This window comes from Dioscorea cayenensis, chromosome 12 (genome assembly GCF_009730915.1).
Source record: "Dioscorea cayenensis subsp. rotundata cultivar TDr96_F1 chromosome 12, TDr96_F1_v2_PseudoChromosome.rev07_lg8_w22 25.fasta, whole genome shotgun sequence".
NCBI lineage: Eukaryota > Viridiplantae > Streptophyta > Magnoliopsida > Dioscoreales > Dioscoreaceae > Dioscorea > Dioscorea cayenensis.
The window spans coordinates 3,009,406-3,033,225 of NC_052482.1; the positions used below are offsets into that span (position 1 = coordinate 3,009,406).

Consider the following 23,820-nt stretch of genomic DNA (forward strand, 5'->3'; position numbering starts at 1 on the left):
TCTTAATGGTGTTAAATCAATGGATGGAATAAGGGTAAATTACCAAAATGGGTTTGCTTATACCCCTTGAAATTTTTTTCTTCTTATTTTGTAGACATTACTCATTTCATTCAACAAATGACCATTATAAGTTTGTTAATATACCCATCAAAATTTTTTATTATATTTTATAGACTTAAATTATTTAAATTATAGATAACCAATATAATTTTTTTATATACGCTTTAATTATTTTAAAAATTATTAAAAATCATGAATTTTTGAGTAAATTCATTATTTAAGGTTTTTACAAACATCTCTAAAACATTTTAGATTATCACATGCTCTTTACAAACACAACCTAAAAATAGGTAAACATTACAATGTGTAATAATATATAACAAATAATTTCATACTATGGTTAAGGGTAATTGGGTAATTTTGGATAATGTTAAGGGTAGTTAAATGATGTTAAAGGTAATTGGGTAATTTCATATAAAAAATAACAAATAATTTCATACTAAAATTATGACCGTGGATGATGTTAAGGGTAATTAAGTAATTTTGTTAAATTGGGTTAAGTGGGAAGTATGATTAATTCTGTGACTACCGGTAACTAACGGTAGGGATATATAAGTAAAAAAGTTAGTTTTATGAGGGTATGCAAGTAAATAGTATTTTTATAGGGGTATTTAAACAATTTCATAATTTTATAGGGGTATGCAAGCAATTTTTTCCCAAAAAATAATAAGAAAGTCAAAGGTATGGCATTCAAGATGCCACAAGGAAATAATAATAATAAAAGCAATAAAACAAATAAGGAAAAAGGATATGCCGTCTCATGTGCAAATAATAATAATAATAATAATAAAAAAAATAAATAAATAAATAATAATAATAATAAAACAAATCAGAGAAAAGACGTGGCACTCAAGATGCTTGATGATGAAATATGTACCCATGATGTTCAAGATGCAATAAAAAGGAAAAAGTGAAACTATGGTTTGTGGTGTTGCAAAATACATTTATACAAATCTTAAAATAAAAAAAATAAAAAAAAAAGAAAAATTTGGAAGAAATTGACTCTCTACAAAAACATTAAATAAAGTTTATGGGGGAGAATAAACATAAACAACAGAATTAGATTTTTACCTTGAGACGATTGGGATGAAGACTAAAAACTCTACGGTTTGAGAATACTCATACCCCTCTCTTCACTAGATTACGTGAAAAAACTATAAAATGAGCACTTTGTTTATATAGAAAAAAAAAGTTTTAATTTGAATAAAATTTCAAACATTATCCTTATTTGAATAAAAAATTAAATTTGAATTTAAATAAAATTTGATGAATAATGATTCATGTACTTATTTGTGCTTCGTTGGGGGACACGTTTGGTAGTCCATTGGGGAGAGATTGCTGACGAAAACCGCGGTTGAGAGAGAGAGAGAGAGAGTCGAGACTCGGGAGATCAAGAAGAAAGAGAAGTAGCAAGAACATGCATCCCTCCTTCCGTACGTGAGTAATTCCTCAAAGAGAGTGGGCCCCATCATCCATCAAAACCATTTGTTTTTCCTTTTACTCGGTCCCACCATGGAAAAGAGGTCATCCCCATCCTCCTTGTCATTGGCCCTCCTCCTCCTCACTTATCCTTATTTCCTTTTTTTTTTTTCCTCGCACCTGATTTTTTTCATGTTTCCAATATGCCGGAGTTTAAATTTAAAATTTGGATCCTCCCTAACAACTATGATTTTAAATTAAAAAAATTAAATAATTTAATTATTATCCGGTGCACATCCATATATTTGATATTTTATATTTGATATTTTATTTATTTATTTATTTATTTATTTATTTATTATTATTTTATCATCATCCAATCAAAAATTTTATTTGAAACTCAAATTTAATTTAATTTTTTCCTTTTTTTTCTAGCACGGATAAGCCCAACAATTTGTTTATGTCTAAACATGGATTATTATCAATCAAATTTTATTTAAACTCAAATTTAATTTAATTTTTATCCAAGTAGAAATAATACTTGAAATTTTAGAGTATAAAATTATGTCATAATATAGTATTATGGTATAAAAAAATATTCCACTTTTAATGGAATATTTTTTTATTGTAAAAAATCTCTTTTTTTGATCCAGCCACTAGCCACTGGTCCACCGGTGGCCTGACCGGCCTTCGGTGACAGACCATTGGTCGAGGAGGAGGTCCAGCTGGCCTCCAGTGACCGATCACTGGTCCACCAGCGGTCCAACCACAGATCGACCAATCTCTGGTGACGCGCTGCCGATCCACCAGTCAGGCCAGCCTCTGACCGACCTCCGGTGGTCCGGCCAGCTACCGGTCCACCGGTGGTCCCAGCATCGGCCAACTGGCCTCCGGTAACACGCCGGCGGTCCATTGGTGGTCAGCCCAACCTCCAACGACTGACCACCAGTCCACCGGTAATTTTGTCGCCCACCCTCTGATCTTTGTAATTTTTTTATTTTATTTTATTAACCAAACACGCATTCTGTAGGAATAATATATGCTATGATTTCTGTAATAATTACTTACATTTTTACATAATAAAATTATGCCATATATATATATTTTTTTATTTTGTTGCCAAACATGCCTTATCAAGTGAAAAGTACAATTTAGAAAATGCAAAACTCTTATAATTGTTTCTCAATGTGCATAACTGAAAGTAGCATTTTTATAAATTTTTTTAACACAGCAATGTCGGCTTTAAAGTAAAAAAAGTAAGGAATGTCTTATGAACAGCTTTTTTTTAAAAAAAAAAATTGATAGGGCATGCCTTATGACTAGATTTTCAGCTTAACTTCACAGTGAGTAGAGATGGCAATAAATAGGGTATGAGTAGGGTATGCAAAAGCTCTTACTCGTTGTTCAAATTATCGAATTAAATTTAAACATAAATTTAAAAATAATAATAATAATAATAAATTATACATTACAATACAATCTTTAAACACATGTCCATAAATTCAAAATTACAAGTTAATATATATTTGTTTATATTAAATTATATAATCACATAAAAATGATGTCTATTTAGGACTCAATGGTAACTCTACATTTTTTTTTATGTTTAACTATCTTGGTTTTTGTTTTACATTTTTTATATATCTACTATTTATATTTTATACAGCTTTAAATTTTATAAATGCCTAGTGAGATTTTGAATATAAAAAATTACAAGTAATTCTCATAAGTTATATCTAATTGATTTTTTATCAGTATCTTATTTTTCAAGATGTTCTTATAATTTATAGAATAAATTATTATAACATTATTTTTTATATTTGTTTTATAATGTTTATCTTTTAATTTAATTATGATTCTTAATATATATCCAAAATTTTGATAATATTATACTTTATCAAATATAAATATAAAAATTAAATAAAATTTAAAATAATATATTAAGAAAAAATTTGAAGTATTATTTTTAAATTAATCACATAAAATTAGATCTTGGGTAAATTATGGGTAAATGTTTAGTTTAATAAAAAAAATTATATATGTATTTATATAAGGGTAAGGGTACGGGTACGAGTTTTACCCTTTTTAACGAGTAAGGGTAAGGGTAGGGTAGGGTAGGGGCATACCCTTACCCAATCCGTACACACTCAAAAAATAACAGGTAATGCCCTCTCTTTGATCCGGTATGAGTAAAGGTATAACTGTCGGATAAGGTACAAATTGTCATCCCTATCAATGAGTCCCTTTTTTTATTCTACTTTTAATTTATTCAATTAATTTTTTAAAAATAAGACAGAAAGAATGTGCCAAAAAAAAACTGTTAAGATTGCTCTGGACCCTGGTTGATGCAACTTAACATTTAACATTTATAGTACATGGGTGAGTTGATAACTGACTTGCTGAAAATGACAAAACAGGTGCCACACTCTGTTTAATAAAAGAATAAAATAATAAATAAATAATAATTTATTTATATTATCCATGCCCATAGTCCTTGTTTATAAAACACTATAATAATAATAATAATAATAATAATAATAATAATAATAATAATAAAATGTGTAATAGATTTTCCTTTATTAAAAAAGACAAGCTTTTTTTTTACTAGAACCCCTAAACTTCTGAAGAATCAGACAAACCCAAGAGAAAGAAATACCAAACCTCAAAAGAAACTCAAAAATAGAAATTAAATACATAATAATCAAACAGTCATCATCATGCAGGTGGGCATCAATCTCTAGTTTCCAGTCTCCTGGTCCAGCTCCAAATCCAGCTCAACCATGTCCAGTTGAGCTTGGGAGTCCATCAAGGCCTTCTCCACTTCCTCCAAGACCTTATTCTCATCCTCGTGCTTAGCCACCAAGTTCACCAAACCTTGAACCATGTCTATCATCTTACCAACCTTGATGATCATGTCATAAACCATGTCTATCATCTTACCAGCATGGAGGAATGGAGGGCCTCTACACTCGATCATGGTTGCAGGATGGTTGTGAGATTCACAGCATGGGTCTGAGCATGGAACTTTGCACTGAAGTTCAGGAGATCAAGCAAAGGTTTTGAATATGGTTTTTGATTGGTTAACATATAATACAATATCTTGTTTAAGGTTATTACCCAATCAGAAGGGAGTTATTGTATTAGTGTTAACCAATGAGAGGCTTAGGAGTGTGTTACTTTTTCTTTTACTTTTGACTATATAAAGGAAGTAGTAGACTGTTTTCTGGTTGGCCAGAGACTTATAAAAGTAACAAGTCTTTGTCTCTAGAGCTCTCTTTGACTAACTTCTTCTTCTTCTCTGTTCTTCATCTTCTCTTTTCTCTAGCAGCCGGAGGAACTCCGAAGCTCACCGGAGGTACAATTCTCAACAGACTTAGCTGACTGAGGTCTTCCTGGGCGCTTTAGGCAATGGACTCGAGATAGTTTTGGGTGGTGCGATGCATGGAGGCCATGAGGCTTGTCATGGTCTCCAGTGTGGTGTTGGAAAGGATTTAGAGAAGAAGAAGATAGAGAAGAGAAAAGTTGGTAACTAAAAAGATACACAGAGTATGAGATAAAGACTTTCTCTGAAACTTAGTTGACTAGTCTTTCATTACCCTTCAACATATTAATATAACTTACAAACCAAAAAGTCAAAAAGCATTACATTAAACTCTAACCCATAGGTCAGTCAACACTGCTTTGTTCTAGGTCCATTGGCCAGAAACTTTAAACTCTAGATACTATATAATAATACCCACTAAAACATGTAATTTTACTTCCATTGCCCTCAGTACATTTGCCCATTCTTTTCTCCATTCTCAACATGGTCCTGTTCACTTGTAGCCACTACTGATTAGGAACAAAAAAGCTATTGTTTCTAATAGGGGAACAAAAATAAAACAGAAAATATTCCATTTGGAATCCGTTTCTATTTTTGTAATTTAGAACGGATTAGCAACACATCTTATTCCGTTTTAATTTTTCAAAAATTAGAAATATAATGCTTTCCGTTTCCAATCTGTTTCTAAATTTAGAAACGGAATATTTTTTTTGTTTCTATTCAAATTAGAAACAAGGGTATTCAAAACAGATAAATTCCGTTTCTTATCCGTTGCTAATTCACTCTAGGAACGGATTAGAAACGAAAATTACTGTTTCTAAATAATAATTTTCTTGTAGTGAGCCATCCCTGAGCATGGTTGCCCGCCATTCCCTCCAGCCCTATGCCGGCGCCCCATGTCACCTTCAATCATCCATCACCATCAACAGTTTGGTGGCGACTTCGAGAGTATGGAGACCTTTGGTGCAGAGATATTTTACAGTCGGAATGAATTCTTGAACTTGAGGTTTGGAACTGTATGAAGTAGTAGTCTTGCTTTTGAAACGATAACAAGAAAAAACAGCAGAAGAAGAAGAAGAAGAAGAAGGGTTTGAGGCCACGAAAACAATTGAGGATTTTAACATTGAGTTGAAGAAATTAGATGGAGGAAGAGGAGGATTGGTAGAGGATGAAGCCATGGCGTAGTGGAGATTGATTGGTTGATTTGATTTGTAATCTTATATAGATGGCGGGGAAAAACCAACATCCTATGGAATGCATGTTGAGTGATGAGAAAGTCAGAGAAGCACGTGGAAACAACCTGTTTACCAGGTTTTAGTTAAGACACTTTCCAAAAGTGATTATTTAATTAGCACCATAAGTCAGACTAACATTACTCACAGTCTTAACCCTGAATTTTTCTAGAGGAGGCCTTGTAAAAAAAATTACCAAAATACCCTCACTCCAATAAATTCATCCATCCTTTTTTACCCATCCTTCATATTTTTTATTTTCCTTCTTTCTTTTTTTATCCTTCATTTTTCATGTATTCTCTTTTTTTACTCATCCTTCATTTTTTTCTCTCTTTTTCTTCCTTTTTATTCACCCTTTATTTTTTATTTTTTCCTCATTATCTTTTTTTCTCTTCCTTCATTTTTTTGTCTCTTCTCATTTTTTACTCATCCATCATTTTCTTACTATTTTTTTCCTCTTCATTTGTTTCTCTCTCCTACCCTTCATTTTTTTCATCATTTCCTGAAAAAGCAATTTAACATTTTCTTCACTCACCAAACACTCAATCACAGACATAGCCTCACAAACCTGAGCCAGTAATGACACAATGTTGCATATTCTACTCCACATGACAAAAAGCTCACAACAATGTGTCATTACTCCAAATGAACTACTCCATTTTCCAAATGCCTAAGAACAAGCATCAAAGATCCAGAATATAACATACTTAACATGAAATGATGATAACAAGAACCCAACCAAACATCTTAATGTTTTCTAAATTCATCTGGATCAAAACTTTTTTTTTTTTATGCAGTGATCATCGTGTTGATTCTGTTCTCTCACCATCTTTCTTTCCTTTATTTTATTTTTTCTGCTGTAGACTTCATTTCTAGCTCACAAGATCTTCTAACAAGAGTTCACATCAAAAGCTTGCCTTTGAAGAACTTATATAGAAGGATATTTTCACCTCATGCTTCTTGTGGCTTCTAAGCTGAAATGCTTTCAAAATCTTTACTTGGTCAAGCGAACAAGCAGAACGCTTGGAAAATCCAATGTTCCCAGCAGCCTCGTCCTTCTAATGCTGTTGTTCTAGCGCAGCCTGGTAGATGTCCAGCACTTGAGGATGCTCATCCTGATACCTCATCACATACTTCTCAAAGAACCTTCTCTCGAGGCTGAAGCCAAGCAGACGCGGCTCCGAAACTACATACCCGGTGACCAATTCACCCTGCTCACAAAGAAACACATGTTTCTCTTCAGCTTATCTTTGAAGCATGATGACGAATAAGTAGTCTGACACTTTGAAACCCAGGTCTGTGATCCTCTCAATCTGAAGCCAGAAAACCTGATCAGAAGAAGAAGAATACCAGATCTACAACAAGAGGAAGATAAACAGTAACAAGATATGCAGAGATTCAAGGACAATTGCTCCACTCCAAAACCATCTACACTACGGTAGTGTTTGTTTCAAGGGATTTGGAGTTACATGTAACTCAAAATCCCTTACCTTTTTAAAATCCGGTGTTTGTTTTGATGTATTTTATTTTTCATGTGCTTTTGAAATCCCATCATTGAGGGATTTTGGTTTACGGTCAAAATGACTGTAAAACCAAATCCCGGGAGTTCAAAACCAGTATATATGCATATGTATATATACATATATATATATATATATACAGAAATCTATACGTATACATATACATATACACACATACATATACATACATATATACATAAATATATACAGATACACATATACACATATACATATACACATACACACATACACATACACATATACATATATACACACATATATATACACATATACGTATATGTATACACATACATATACATACATATATATATATACATAAATCTATACATATACATAAATCTATACATATACACATACACATATACATATATACACATATATGTATGCACATACATATACATACATATATTTATATATACATACATGTATGTATATAGATTCCCTATATATACCTATATATAGTATGTTTACATATATAAATACACATATATATGTATATATATAAATATATATGTATATATACACAAATATATATGTATACATATACATATATGTATATGTATATGTATATATGTATATATGCATATACGCAGACATATCCATACACTTATACACATGTTTTCCAATTCCAGATTTACAAATCCTTCCAAACAAACATAAAATCTTATAATACAGTAATTCCAGTTACATCCAACCAAACACAAGATTTGACTGCACTGTATTTTGAAAGCCAAGTATTTCCAGTTACATTGTAACTAGAAATCCACTGCATTTAGAATTACATCCAACCAAACGCTACCTACATTACTTTTAAACTCATCATATATATCTTTTATAAAAGAATTGATAGCCCACATTATACATTTGACCCATTACAACCAAACTGACTCAACCTAACCAGATTAACACAAACCTTTCAAAACGCCTCGAACTTACACACAGATCTTGATGATTCAATCTCAGCCCTTCAATTCAATTCTACAGTTCCTTCCAAAGAGCAACTATAACAACTAACTGCATTACTCCTTAAGCTTCATCGATTCATCCTGAATTTCAGCAGTCGAGTAGTCTTCAGTCACTCTAACAATTCCTCCCCTTGATTGAAGACTGCATATGCTTAGACGATCTCTGAACTTGTAAAGCTTTTTAGCATCCAAGCATTTTGTGAACATGTCAGCTAATTGTTCTTCATAGTTGCAAAAGGCCAATTGAATTGTATTTTCAGTCACAAGTTCATGGATGAAATGAAATTTCACATTGATGTGTTTTGTTCTCCTGTGAAGCACTGGATTTTTTGCAATTGCAATGCAAGATCTGTTGTCACACCATACTGTAATTGGATCATTAAAAGTTATTCCATAATATGATAAAACCATCTTGAGCCATAGACTTTGATAGCATGTTCCACATAAGGCCACATATTCTTCTTCTGTTGATGATAAAGTAATCACTTCTTGTTTTTTTTTTTATATCCATGATATAATACCTGATCCAATTATAAATGCAACTCCACCAAATTTCCACCCCAATCACTATCTAAGTAGCACATCAATTGGCATTTATTTCCCCTTTCAGAATGAATTCCAAAATCCATTGATCCAGCAAGATATCTGAGAATTTGTTTTGCCGCTCCATAGTGATTTCTTGTAGGTTGATGCATAAATCTATACAACAAGTTAACTGGAAAGGCTATGTCAGGTCTAGAGTGAGTGACATATATTAGTTTTCCAATCAACTTTCTATATGTTGTAGTGTCCACAGGTTCAGCTTCATCAAATAGATTCAATTTTGAACTAGAATTCAAAGGTGTGGCAGATGGCTTACAATTAAGCATGTTGAAACTCTTCAACAAATCCTCTACATATTTCCTTTGTGACACATGGATTCCTGCTAGGTCCTGTTTAATTTCTAGGGCCAAGAAATAGGTCATTAAACCTAAATCAATCATTTCAAAAGTTTTCTGCATATCATCTCTGAATTTCTTCATCATTTCAAGTGAAGGGCCCATATAGATCACATCATCCACATAAATGCAAACTAAAATTGCTTCCTCCTTTTCTCTAATTTTTGTATACAAAGTGTGTTCTGTCATGCTTCTCATGAACCCTTGTTGCTGCAAATAGGAGTCAAATTTACCATACCAAGCTCTTGGAGCTTGTTTTAAGCCATAGAGGGCTTTATGCAATTTGTAAACCATTTTCTCTTTTCCTTGAATTAAAAAACCCTTAGGTTGTTCAATGTACACTTCTTGTTCAATTTCACCATTCAAAAATGCAGATTTTATGTCCAATTGGAAAATTGGCCAATTCTTATGGGCTGCCAAGGCAATTAGAAGCCTGATAGTGTCCATTCTTTCCACAGGTGCAAATACTTCTTCATAGTCTACACCATATTCTTGAGTGTACCCTTTAGCAACCAATCTAGCTTTGTATTTGTCTGTTTCACCATTGGCTTTATATTTTCTTTTGTAAATCCACTTCACTCCAGTTATCTTCTTTCTTGATGGTGGAGACATTAATTCCCAAGTGTTGTTTCTGTTAATTGCAGCCAATTCTACTTCCATTGCTTCTCTCCATTCTGGAATTCTGTTGGCTTCTTCATATGTTATTGGATCAGACACATATAAAGCAAATAAGCAATTTTCATATATTTCTCTGAGAGTTCTGACCCTTGCAAGTGGAATGTCTTCATTCTGATCTTCATTTTGATCAATACTTGATGCATTTTGAGCTTCTGTATCACTGTTGTTTGTTGAATCTATTCCCCTTAGAGTGTCAGTATTGTCTTATGCTGAATTATTGACAGGATTGTTATCAGTGTGAGGCACACTCGATATAATGATTTTATGTGCAGAAAAATTGTCTGAATCCCACTCCTAATATCTTTGTTCATCAAAGCTGACATCTCTGCTAATGATATTTCTTTCAGTAAGTGGATCAAACAATCTATAGGCTTTAGAATCATGACAGTAACCAACCAAAATGCATTTTTGAGCTCTATTGTCAAGCTTTTGTAAATTTTGTATTGGAATTTTTGTATAGGCAATGCAACCAAATGTTTTTAGTGTGAGACCTTAGCTTTGTTTCCAAACCATGCCTCATATGGAGTCCTATCCATGACTGCCTTAGTTAGCGATAGATTTGTAAGGTAAACAGTAGTAGATATAGCCTCAACCCAAAAACAGCTGCTTGGTAAATGCTTGCTAATTAACATGTTTTTGGCCCTTTCTACTAATGTTCTATTTTTCCTCTCAACAACACCATTTTGTTGAGGGGAATAGGGTGCCATAAATTCATGTTTAATCCCAATATTTTCACAAAACACCTTAATTTGACTGGATATATACTCTCTTCCTCTATATGTTCATAACACCTTTAATTTTAAACTGGTTTGTATCTCAACTAGGGCCAGAAATTTTTGGAAGCAAGTAAACACTTATGATTTATTTTTAATAAAATAAGCCCAACTCATCCTGCTAAAATCATCAATGAATAATAAGAAGTACTTGGTTCCTCCAAGAGAGTCTACTTGCATAAGACCACATACATCAGAATGCACCAATTGTAACTTTTCTTTGGCTCTCCAGGACTTTCCAGAAAAAAATGGTTGTCTTGATAACTTGCCAAATGTGCAAGACTCACAGCTGTTGAACCGTTTCACTCTAGGTAACCCAATGACCATCTGCTTTTGATTCAACATTTAGAGACTTTGAAAATTTAGATGACCATATCTGTTATGCCATAATTGAGAATTTTCTTTATCTGATACAACAGCAAATGACTATTCAATTTGTGAGAATTCAATTGGAAACAAGTTGTTCTTGTTCTGATTTACCACCATTAACTGAATGCCTGCTTTTCCTTCAACAATTTTGCAGTTTCCATTTTCAAATATCAAATGATAAACATTAGTAACCAATTGACCCACACTAAGCAGGTTATGAGCCAAATTGGGTACAAATTGGACATTGTGAATCAGTTTAGTCTCACCATTTTATGTAATTACTGCAACTGACCCTTTCCCTGCTACTAGCATTTCTTTATTATCTCCCAATCTAACAACATGTCTTTGATTTTCAACCAGACTGAAAAACAATTTCTGTTTTCTTGTCATATGACTGGAACAACCACTATCAAGTAGCCAAACTAAAGATTTTGGTGACCCAAATTCAGTGTGCACCATGAACAGATTTCCAAATTTTGGACCTGTATTTTTATCACCACTAGAGTTTGAACTTTCTCCCATATTTCTGTCCTTATACCAACAATTAGACTAAATGTGGCCAATTTTTTTGCAAATATAACATTATACATTTCTCAGATTACCCCTTGTAGGTCTCTGGTAAGACAATTGGCTACTTTGGTCTGCTGAATTGTTACTTTGATTACTCTTTGTAGATACATCATTCAAAAATCTTCCCCTGCTTCTGCCATAGCTCCTTCCCCTTCCTCTTGAGTAGCTCCTGCCTCTCCCACAATTTAAATACCAACTCTCATTACCAGTTGGTTCTCCTTTTATAGTGAGGGCCTTATCTTCTGGACTAATTACAAGAGTATTCTCAGTAAGAGCATCATCCTGACTTCATAGCAAAGCTTCATGAGCTTGAAGTGAACCTGCTAACTCATCCATAGTTTTGTGAGGTTCTTGGCTTTACCAATTGCAGCAATTATAAAGTTATATTTTGGTCCCAAGCTCCTAAGGACCTTCCAAACAGCAAGAGAATCAAATATTTATCCCCTAGCCCTCTTGTCTGATTGATCAAATCAGTTACTCTTACAATGTAAGCTTGAACTCCCTCATTCTCCTTTTTGTGTAGATTCTCAAAGGATTGCCTCAATGCTTGAATTCTTAAAGCCATAATTTGGGACTTCCCTGAAATTGAATTTTGAGAGTGTCCCATGCTTCTTTGGTAGTATTGGCAACTGCAATTCTAGAGAACAATGATCGTTGCACTCCCTGTTGAATAAGTAACAAAGCATGTGCATCCTTTTGTTTGTTTTCCTCAATGTTGGTTTCTTCTTCAGAGAAACCCTTTTCTACCACTTCCCACAAGCCATTAAAGCGAAATAATGTCTTCATCGTGATGTTCCAATATTCATAATCTTCCCCATTAAACTGAGGCACTGCGGGTTGAGAAAAACTAGATGAACCGCCACTTGAACTCATTTTGAACTAAAATGAAGCTTCTTCTTGCCGTTGCTTCTCCAACCAAGCTCGAATACCAGATTGAAGTCAGAAAACCTAATCAGAAGAAGAAGAATACCATATCTACAACAAGAAGAAAATAAACAGTAACAAGATATGCAAAGATTCAAGGACAATCGCTCTACTCCTAAACCATCCACACTACATTACTTTGAAACTCACCACATATATCTTTTACAAAAGAACTGGCAGCCCAAATTATACCTTTGACCCATTACAACTAAACTGACTCAACCTAACTAGATTAACACAAATCTCTCAAAACACCTCGAACTTACACACAGATCTTGATGATTCAATCTCAGCCCTTCAATTCAATTCTACAGTTCTCTCCAAAGAGCAACTGTAACAACTAACTACATCACTCCTTAAGCTTCATCAATTCATCCTGAATTTCTGTAGCTGAGTAGTCTTTAGTCACTCCAACACAATCAACCTATGAAACCGATTAGTTTCACAGACGAGTATCCTCGTACAAGCCTTTGAGAGCGTATAGATTTTGTGCTCTAGCATGCCAAAATCGCGCGGGTCTCGACGTTGGGCGAAATTCTCTTCTCACCATGGTAGTGAAGCAACCGTGGGATTTTCTTCAATGCAACACTGATCTCTTTGTCCAAGTATAGGATCGTCTTCAAAGAAAATAGAAAACTGGAATGATCCGCTTGTTCAAGCTCGTTGGCAAGATCTCCACATCATCTGACATGAGCCCCGCCACGTCGTTCCGAGAGAGGCTGGCACCAGGAAAGAAGTTAATCTTAGGCTTGAGTGTTCGATTAGGGCGGCAGAGGAGGATTCAGAAAACTTGATGATGATCTTGGAGATCTGGTCCTTGGTGAAGCCATTGGAGGCAAAGAAGGAGGGGCAAAGATGATCTTGTCAACAGGAGGGCCGGCATTGAGGAGGAGGAAGAACTCGCCCAGTAGTGGTGGCTAAAGAGGGGGAGGAAACGCCACGGGCAATGGTCTCGTCGACCTTGGCGGCGGTGTGGTTGTAGATGGAGATTGAGAAGACTTTCTCGGCGATGTTGATAGCGAGGTTTTGGCCCATGACAGTGAGCACCATGAAGCCGATCCGGCGAGCGCCACCGACCCCAATGAAAATCGAGGTGCATAGAGAAAGAGAGAGAGAGCTCGAATTCTCGCAGATGGGGAAGAGAGCGAGCACGAGATAGGCAAAAGAAGAAATGCATGAAAAAATAAGGTTTATTATTATTATTATTATTATTATTATTATTATTATTGTTATTGTTATTATTATTATAACTATTTTTTATATATTTTTTTAAAGAAAAAGTGTGGCACCTTTTCTCTTGCGGATCAACTTCTCGGACCTCCATGTCCTCTCCCTCTTTTCCTTTTCTTCTTTTTTTCTTCAAAACTCTCTCTATATTTTTTTTTCTAGTCTTATCTTTTTCTCCCTTTTTCTCTTTTTTTTTTCTCCCTATCTCTTCTTGCCTCTCTCTGTTCTTTTTTTTTTTTCCTTCTTTTTCTCCCCAAAAATCCTAAATGCCCTCAGTTCTTATCTTTTTTTTTTAATTAAATTTTTTTGAACTTCAAACTCCCTCTTTTCCCCTCTCTTTTTTTATTTTAAAAGAAATAGCTTATTATTATTATTATTATTATTATTTACTTTAATAATAAATTCCTAATAGGATTAGACATTAAAAATTATATATATAAATAATAAGTCTCTATAATAAAAAATAAAATATAAATTCGAAAGTCTAGAGAGATTGAGCAAAGAAAGAAAACTCATTAGCTGCAATGATTGTTTTTAGATATTTTAAAATAGCAATACTTTTTTATGGGTTTATTTTTTATATTTATTATTACTATTTTTTACATTTATATCCCAAAAAATTGATAATAATGTATTGATAAGTTCAATAAAAAAATATATCTAATATAAAATTTTAAAACAAAATATTTGAATCAATTTTATTTAATATAATAATCTTAATGTTTTTATTTAACTTATTTTAAATGTTGTGGGTAAAATTTAAAAAATAAATAACTAAATAATATTACTTTCCATACAAATTATAATTATTAATATTGTAATATTATATAAATATTTAGATATATATAAATATCATTTTCCATTACTCTCTCTCTATATATAGTAATGGGGAAGGGGGTGCTTGAGCACACCCTTGCCCCCCTCTAAATCCGCCACTAGGTTATACGATGGACAATAGTTTATTTGTATTTCAAATATATGAATAATTTATTTTTTAATAATTATTAATAATAATATATTTGATAAATCATATTATTGTATAACATTTCCTTTCCATTCCTTAACCAAATAAAGTTTATCAAGAAAATTTTTATTTCTTTTCCCTCTATAAATTTGACTATGAGGTTTAATCTTTCATTTATTTTACTTTCTACTCTTGAATCCAAATACTATATCAAAGTGGTTTTTTTTTTTAAATATTGTTGTTTCTTTAATTAATTACTCAAATAGGCATTTTAACAATTATTTACCAAAATAGGCATTTTTATTTTTAAGGTTTAATACCCTATTTAGTCCATGTATTATGGTCAATCTGCCCGTTTAGTCCCCCTATTATAATTTGTCCCCTATAAGTCCCTCTATTTTGACATTTGGGCAATATAGGTCCCTCCGTCAAACAGCCGTCCATTTAGCCGTCTGAATTGCTGACGTGGCGACATTAACTTTTGAAATTAAACCATATTTGTCCCTCTATTATAGTGAAAGTGCCCTTTCAGTCCCCCTATTATTTTTTGTCCTTCTAGGATCCCTCTATTTTACCATTTAGTGAAATGTAAGTCCCTCTTAAGGACTTTCTAGGGACAAATGATATGAGAGGGAGAGACTTATATTTCACTAAATGGTAAAATAGGGGATTCCAAAAGGACAAAAAATAATAGGGGGACTGAAATGGCACTTTCACTATAATATAGAGGGACAAATATGGTTTAATTTCAAAAGTTAATGTCGTCACGTCAGCAGTTCAGACAGCCAAATGGACGGCTGTTTGACGGAGGGACCTATATTGCCCAAATGTCAAAATAGAGGGACTTATAGGGGACAAATTATAATAGGGGGACTAAATGGGCAGATTGACCATAATATAGGGACTAAATAGGGTATTAAACCTATTTTTTAATATTAAAATTTATTTGTTTTAATAGTTGTGGGTTCCATTTGTCTTTTAATATTAAATTTTAATTTATTTTTAAAACTACAGGTTCCACAAGTTTTTTAATATTAAAATTTATTTTTTTAAAACTGCCATGGGTTCTACTGATTTTTTAAATTAAAACAATTTTACACTAAAGTCTTTATAAATTTATAAAATTTTTTATAACTAGTTTTATTCCCACTCCTACTCCCATATTTCTACTTTCACTAATTCTAACAAATAAAAATTATTAGTAATATTCAGTCAAAATTTTAAAAAATAAAAATTGTTGTGGTTAAAACATTTCATATACATACAAATTAAAACTATCTCCAATATCAGAATAGCCAAAGATGTAATTGTTAGGGTTAGTGGAGAGTATTATTGGGGTTGATGGGATGAATTATTGGTGGTAAGTGGCACCTACCCCATTCACAAGAGGTATTGGATCAAATTAATCCTAACCATCTAATGAAAAAAATTGTGAGTTTAGTGAAAGTAAATATGTATAGTAAAAAACATGAAGCTTTTAATTTGTATTGGAGGCTACATATTTGACTATTCTAATATTGAAGATAATTTTAATTTGTATGTATATGAAAAGTTTTAACCATAATAATTTTTATCTTTTAAAATTTTGACTGAATATTACCCATAATTGATGTTGGAATTAGTGAAAGTAGAAATATGAGAGTAGAAGTGGGAATAAAACTAGTTATAAAAATTTTTATGAAATTATAAGGGCTATAGTTTAAAATTATTTTTAATTTAAAAAAAACAGTTGGACACTTGGACCCATCATAGTTTTAAAAAAATAAATTTTAATATTAAAAAACTTATAAGACCTGCAGTTTTATTTTTAAATAATATTTAATATTAAAAAACAAATGGAACCCGCAACTATTAAAAAAAATAAAGTTTAATATTAAAAAAATAAAAATGTCTATTTTAGTAAATAATTGTTAAAATGACTATTTGAGTAATTAATTAAAGAAAAAGCAATATTAGCCTGTGAAAGTCGTATAATAATATTTCTTAAAATAAAAAAAAAAACCATCTATGCGTTTAAATATTAGAAAATAAAAATCATTCCCAAAGGTTGGTGAGAACTCTTTCCTCAAAAGGTCCTTCCCGGATTAAAGCATAGATACCACCGCCGCCACCGCCGCCTCCTCCGCCCCTCCCTCCACCGCCCGATCAATCACCCCGTTCATCTCCACCTCCCCCGTCTTCATCTTCTCCGGTCTCACCAATTAAGAAATCACTCAGCACCCTCGCACCGAGATCCTCCATCTCAGCACCAACATCGCATACCAATTAACAAACTTTGTGGACTTCCGTCTTTGGGCTACTCATTTTCAAGATTTCTGCAATTCTATTTAGTGCTATTTGTGCATCTGCATTTCATTTTTGTAGTCTCACATCATTTAACTACTTAGTGCACTTTCAAACTGATTAATTAAATATTTTGTCTAAAGTAAATGAGTTCAATGGCAATGGCTCTGGACAACTGCTTTTTTTAATGTTGCCATAATTGTTTCAGTTCATTATGTTTTCCTCAGAAAAATAAACACCTGCTGTTTGTTTTTGTTCTAATCAGGATGAGTTACAAGCCCTTGATGAAGTTCAACCTGTTTCTAGATGCTGCAAAGAGTATGGCTTATAACTCATTTCACCAATGTATTTAGAGTTTTATTTAATGTAAATAGAAAGATTGAAATACGTATGTTCTATCACTACATGCCTTAAAAAGGTGAGATCATCTGATGACCATGTTTAGAAAATAATTGCCAGGGTCACTATATGATACATAGGCAATTTGCTTCTTGCAATAGTTTGTATATATCTTCCTGCTATGTTGGTGCCAAATGATATATAAAAGACATTGAAATTCAAATTCTAAATGTTGTTTATTTTGTGTAAATAAAGTTGTGTGAAAACGGAAGTTTGTGATTCTGCTAGAGCAAATGCTTGGTTGTTGTCTTCATTACAAGCTTGTGAAGTAATTTTGAATTTTAGATTTAGTTTTATTTGGAATAATAAGTGTTTTCCTGCTGATGAAATGTTGGGCTTTTGTTGGTAGGGTCAATAAATTTGTTGGAACAAAACCAGATCCGCTACTACCTCTGTATGCTTCAACAACCTCACTGCCCTTCTTTGATTGGTTTACTTTATGATAAAATCACTTATGTCATTTTCTGGTGGACAGAAACAAGAAGCGATGTCGATCTTGTCGCCTTTGGAGGTAGATCCGGTATGTGTTCAGTATTTTTGTTCACTTGTTTTTGCATATATTAATTTGATAGTATATTCTGTTTATAGTTTGATGCAATTAGATAATCATGAGCAATCTAATCTGAATCATGTTGCAAAAATCTGAAGTATAGAGCAGGCTCTAAACTAGTTGTTACAATTTAGCGCTTAGTAAGAGTTTTTCACTTTTTTTTGCTAAATAAATAGGTACTGTGGAATGCTCTCTAATATAAAAATTGTTGTCAGGTGTGAGATTAGACACAACAAAAATTAAAGTAAAACATTTTGGGCTGTTTTCTGCACCCACTGATACTTTTCATTTAATCTACAAGCAACTTAAGGTGGTGAATGCTAGTTTAATTTGGACCTTTGTGGTGTTCCAAAGATATATGGTCACTGTTCCAGCAGGTTCCCTATATATAATACATAGTTAATTTGGAAGTAGATTCAGTTTTTCTGAGCATTGTTCTTACTTATTTGTATGAGAATCAGTGTTTCTCTTTGCACGTTTATATAGAAAAGGTGTTTATTCAAAATCTTTTGGTGCTACACCATTTCGAGAACAAAGAAATTTCTCCATTTCAAACATTTTTTGCTGGACTTTTCTTTCAAACTTTTTCCTCCAAATCCCCATCCTCTCATTGTTTTTTTATGATAAGGTTTTAAATGTTACTGCACTTAATGCATGCATATTGATGACAAACCAAGTTTTCCCTCACTTTTGTCTTCTTTTTGTTAGAATTATTTGATTTTTAACTGAGTTTAGGCATGTACTGATGCTGAGCTTGTTGGCATGAGGGATTGCAAGTTGTTGTTGGCTTGGCTGCTGAGCAGCCTTCTCGCATGATCTCTGCCAAATTGTCACCTGTAATGCTTTATCTGATTCTAAATTTGAAATTAAACAAAAAGCTTTCATTTCCTTTCTTTTTGGTCTCAAAATTTCAATTTATTATTGATTCTTATTATAACATGGATTAGCATAATTACATACTTGTTTTGAGAGCTTTATAAAATTTCAATTTTTTGATATGCAGGTGGAGAGAAATTTTGATTTAGTGTACGGTGGTGGTAGCATAGGGTTGATGGGTCTTTTTTATCAAGCATTTCATGATGGTGGGCGCCATGTCTTGGGGTTGGTTATATCTATTAAACCCTTCTCAATTATCTATGTATTATTTCCTCTTGTTTCTTAATATTCCTGTTCTTCTCTTCAGCTTGTAAGGACTGCAAGACTGAAGATTCCGCTTCCCACGCATGTTTTAACTTTTTATTGCCTGTAGACCTGTTATTGCATTTAGCTAATATAACTAAGTGATAGGTCTTTGTGTTAATGGCAATTGGGTGGAATTTTTTGGTGATAGCATATAAAACTTCAAACATAATTTTCCTTGTATGTTTTGAGTTTTTAATTCTTTCTTCAACTGAATTTCTGTAATATGTTTAGTACTCTATTAGATTAGGGTAGATCTTGTGGTTCTCAAGGTTTCTTATTGCCAATTTAATATGGTTTTAAAACTACTAAGCTTACTTTGGATGCCTTATGCATTTACCTTTCTACATTTGCTTGGATTCCTTAAAGGTGGGGCTAATATGTATTTCCTTATTGTTTGGCAGGGCCATTCCAAAGTCTTTGATGCCGAGAGAGGTTAGTTTCAGGTAGAATCAGTCTTAGATTTCCTTGGTTCTGTGAGTTATTGCTTTACTTGTTTTGATTGAGGAAATACAAATCTTCTTTCTTTCCCCACTTTTTAGATTAGGTTTTATTTTATTTTTATCCTTTTGGTTTCATATCCCTTTCGCTTATTGCTTTATATGTCACCATAGGCAATCAGCCATTTAATATTGTGGCCCGCATGTTTATGCCTTGAGAATGTATATTTTGAGTACCTACACTTCATGCTATAATTAGTATTTGCCAGAATGCAAATTTATTTGTGAAGAACAACATGCTATAATTAGCAAAGTGTAGTGATGTTTGTTAAAGCATTTTATTCTCAATTTTTATGTGATCATCAAAACACAAAGAAAGAAAAAGCTTGCAGATGAACAGTTTTTATGGCTTTAGAAATTAATGCACCTCATCTGGCTGAAAATCTGGACATGGTTGCTTTAACCACCTGAAATGCATTGAGTAAAAAATAACCAAGTCAAATTTTAATGTTCAATAAACCAAACAAAAAGATGTTTGAGAGATCTGAAAATTGAAGGTAGAAAACAAATAGCATGCAGCATTAGCAAAAGATTATCACACAGATGAAAGTCAAATGATTTAAATTTGTATAAGATGATTTTCAGTTCTATGAAATGTGCAAATTCTGAGTATCAAATAAAAGAACTCTCATTGTTAATGGGCTATTTAGTTCTTACTAACCGGTAGGATATATATACTGATTGTGTAAAATGACAAAAAAAAAAATCCAAGAAATTGAAGAAACATTTTGAACAGCTCTTTGGACCAAAGTAGCATAGATACCATCAAAAGTAAAAGAACTCTATTCCTTTTGGAAGCAGAAATTCTATTCAAACATAAGCACAGTGCAACAAGCTAAGAACAAAGCAACAACAAAACATCAGAATCATAGAATTAACAGTTTCTGATGGCTTTAGCCTCATTTTCACATTTGCACTTAAGAGAATTATTTTTCAATTATCAAATTAGCTAGATTATATTCAATTGCTCCTCAATCCTGCAGTTGTTTCATGTTGCTGAAAAAAACAAAACAATGCATAGGTTGAAGATGTTGCATCCATTGAGTAGATTGATATTAGTTCAATAAAATATGAACATAATATGGTTTAAGAGGTTGGTTTGGTTATTGGCTTTCCATGACTTTCTTTTGACTTATAAAAAAAATATTTAAGACAATGCATGTTGAGAATTTCATATTTGAGCATATTATAGTTCTTTAAGTATATAAATGCTTGTCATGAGCATATTCACTATTCTTCTCACTTTCTAGAAAAAATAATTAAAACTATGCATGTTAAGAATTTCATGTTTCAACATTTAATGGTTCATTATTTGACTTTAATTATAATTGTAGTTCCTTATTTAACTATGTTTATTTACTTATGTAGGAGAACTCATGGTCAAGAATTAAGAGGTTTGAAAATTAGGGAGTCACAAGATTGTTCTTAGTTTTTTTTTGGGTGTGCTTAAAAATTGTGCATATAAACAATTGTAATAGAGGTAGATAAGGTGGTGCTAAGTGGTGTATTTAAGTAAAATATATTGTCGTTGAGATAATCATGATTTGCTAATGAAAATCAATGAAAATGAAGTCCAAAAGCTTGTGTTTATGATTGGTAAAAGAATATATTAGATTAAATCCATGATGAATGTATATAAATTAAAACAAACGATTTGCTATAGACATGTAAATATATAGGGGTTTTTTTTTTTTTTGTTTGCATACCATTAACAAATGAAAAAATTAATATTATATCTTGTGAAAACCATATATATACAATAGTTGTAATATATATTTTAATGATGACTTGTTTTTGTCCTAAATAAAATTTTATCATAAAGAGGTAATATATTTCAATAGTGACTTGTTCTTTAAAATAATTAATGGAGGTCATGAGTCTGATCAAATTAATAACTAACTTTTTTTTCTTTGTATAATTTTTAAGGTGAAGTCAATTTTAGAATAAAAGTTTATTAGAATCATAAACCATATTGCTTCCCACATCAATTGGACAAATTATGGCATGAGATACACTATATAATCTGAAATTCATTATATTTTCAATTACATTTAATCAAATGCTATTAAAATCATTCAAGCCTTCTATTTGAAGCATTCACACAAATAAATTTGGTTTGGTTACTTTTAAATCTATAAGATATTCGGACTAATTTATTGATGAATAATATTAATGAGGTTTAAGTAAACTATTTGAAGAAATTAAAAAAAAAAATAGAAAATTCAATTTGACTGAATTATGGGGAAAAGGATCAAGTTGCTTTGTGTCTGGCTCTTGTAGATAAGTAACCACATACAACTAGCTACCAATTGCTTTCCTAATTTTTCCAATATAGATAATCAATTAATTTAGTCAATTAGTGATTTAGTCAAGTTCTCTTTGCTTGCCAGTAATCTTTGTGGCAATTGGTTATCTTTTTCAACATGCGTGGATGCATTCCTGCATGTTTTTCACGTGCAGCAGTCAACGGTCATGATCATATCATCATCATCATCAAGCTAGTCTGTTTGAGTTGTATGAGCAGTAATGTACACTAGTATTATATATTATTGTAATGTTTTATTTTAATTTCTGGTTCAAAGTAAATATTTATGTTTATCTGAATTTTATCGGCATGAATATTTTAAAATTTTTTAATATAAAAATTATGAAAAAGAGGTAAGATTATGTAATGGATGGAAAAACATGCCTGCATGGCATGTTTTTGAATGCAGAGAGTTAATTATAGGCCCTGAAATTAAATGCTTGTAAGTTTTATCCAAACATGCATCCATCTAGAGTTTGATGGTTTGACTTTTACTTATTTTATTGAAAGATCCACTTTTAAAATTAGATGGTCATGAGACTTTACTTAATTTTCTTCGTATATGAATATTATTTGGCTTGCTTTTAATTATCATCTCCTTAATAGCTTCCCTACTTGCTTTTTATCTCACTTGAGACTTAATATGATTTTGTGCCTGAAATTTTATTGTAAGAGTTGATCCCGGAAATATTTCCTTCAATTAAACATTTAAAATAAATTTTATTAACCCTTTTATTCCTAAACTATATAGACTTAAGTGTAGTATTAAGCAATTGTAACAAAGGTTTCCTATTTAATAAATTTATATTTCATGTATAAATTCTTTCTATATATTCAATTAAATGAATTAAATAAAATAATAAAATTATATGATTACTTTGACAAGGTAACCACAAAACATGTGAACACATTTGATTTGATTCAATTATATTAGCCGAACTTTCTTTTCTTTTGTCTCCACATAGGTCATTTTTCTATAAATGAAGACTTTTATTTTTACTACACAACAATATGGATAGGTATTATATAATCATTTTAAAAAGTTAATTTTTACGTATTTAATAATTAAAAAGTTAAAATTATTAATATTAATGAAACAGTCATTTTTTATTAATATTATTTAATTCGGCTTAAATAATTTTTTCCTCTTCTAATCTATAGTTAAAAAACAAATTGGATAGAAACATCATTAAGAAAGTTAAGGCATTATGTTACTGACACTAAACACTGGCAGCAAAATCCAAAGTCTAACTCTATGCCCAAAAAGGAATCCAAAGTCTTTTCTAAAAACAGGAACCCAAAATCTCTTCTTTACCCTTCACAGCTCGCTTTCACCCACCTTTGTCATCCAAACAAACCATCACCCCCACGGCAAAAAAATTACATTATTCTCTTCATATTAGATATGTATATATACACACATATTTTATACAAAATATAATAAAAATAATATATTAATAATAATAATAATAATAATAATAATAATAAAATATGGATTGGATCGAAGAAAAGATGAAAGCGAAAGTCAATGATAATGCATTTTGAATGATTGTTATAGGGTAACCGATTATTCATATGCCAATGAATTTTGGTCTATTGACATTAAGTCCTTTGTATTGGGT

At 31.9% G+C, this 23,820-nt stretch overlaps 1 protein-coding gene across 4 annotated transcripts; it reads left to right on the forward strand.

Moving 5' to 3' along the window:
* The first annotated feature begins 16,993 nt into the window (after positions 1-16,993).
* On the forward strand, positions 16,994-21,387 carry LOC120273351 (cytokinin riboside 5'-monophosphate phosphoribohydrolase LOG2-like). Of its 4 annotated transcripts, XM_039279978.1 has the most exons (7): positions 16,994-17,259; positions 17,531-17,583; positions 18,014-18,058; positions 18,140-18,184; positions 19,218-19,315; positions 19,798-19,839; positions 21,262-21,387. In XM_039279978.1, the coding sequence occupies exons 4-7, from the start codon at positions 18,152-18,154 to the stop codon at positions 21,320-21,322; spliced, it is 234 nt and encodes a 77-aa protein (XP_039135912.1). In that variant the 5' UTR covers positions 16,994-17,259; positions 17,531-17,583; positions 18,014-18,058; positions 18,140-18,151; the 3' UTR covers positions 21,323-21,387. The 4 variants fall into 4 exon arrangements, 1 of the variants encoding a protein (XP_039135912.1); XR_005540505.1 differs by having other exon boundaries at positions 16,994-17,583; positions 19,798-19,828; XR_005540503.1 differs by lacking the exon at positions 21,262-21,387 and adding an exon at positions 18,950-19,050 and having other exon boundaries at positions 16,994-17,583; positions 19,798-19,927.
* The last annotated feature ends 2,433 nt before the right edge of the window (positions 21,388-23,820 follow it).

What these genes read in the sequence shown, in the direction of transcription:
- LOC120273351 (XM_039279978.1), top strand. Translation starts at nt 18,152, where the DNA reads ATGTCGATCTTGTCGCCTTTGGAGGTAGATCCG. An exon ending in GGTGGGCGCCATGTCTTGGG is followed by an intron (nt 19,316 to 19,797) that starts GTTGGTTATATC and finishes ATTGTTTGGCAG; the next exon opens with GGCCATTCCAAAGTCTTTGA. An exon ending in CCGAGAGAGGTTAGTTTCAG is followed by an intron (nt 19,840 to 21,261) that starts GTAGAATCAGTC and finishes TTACTTATGTAG; the next exon opens with GAGAACTCATGGTCAAGAAT.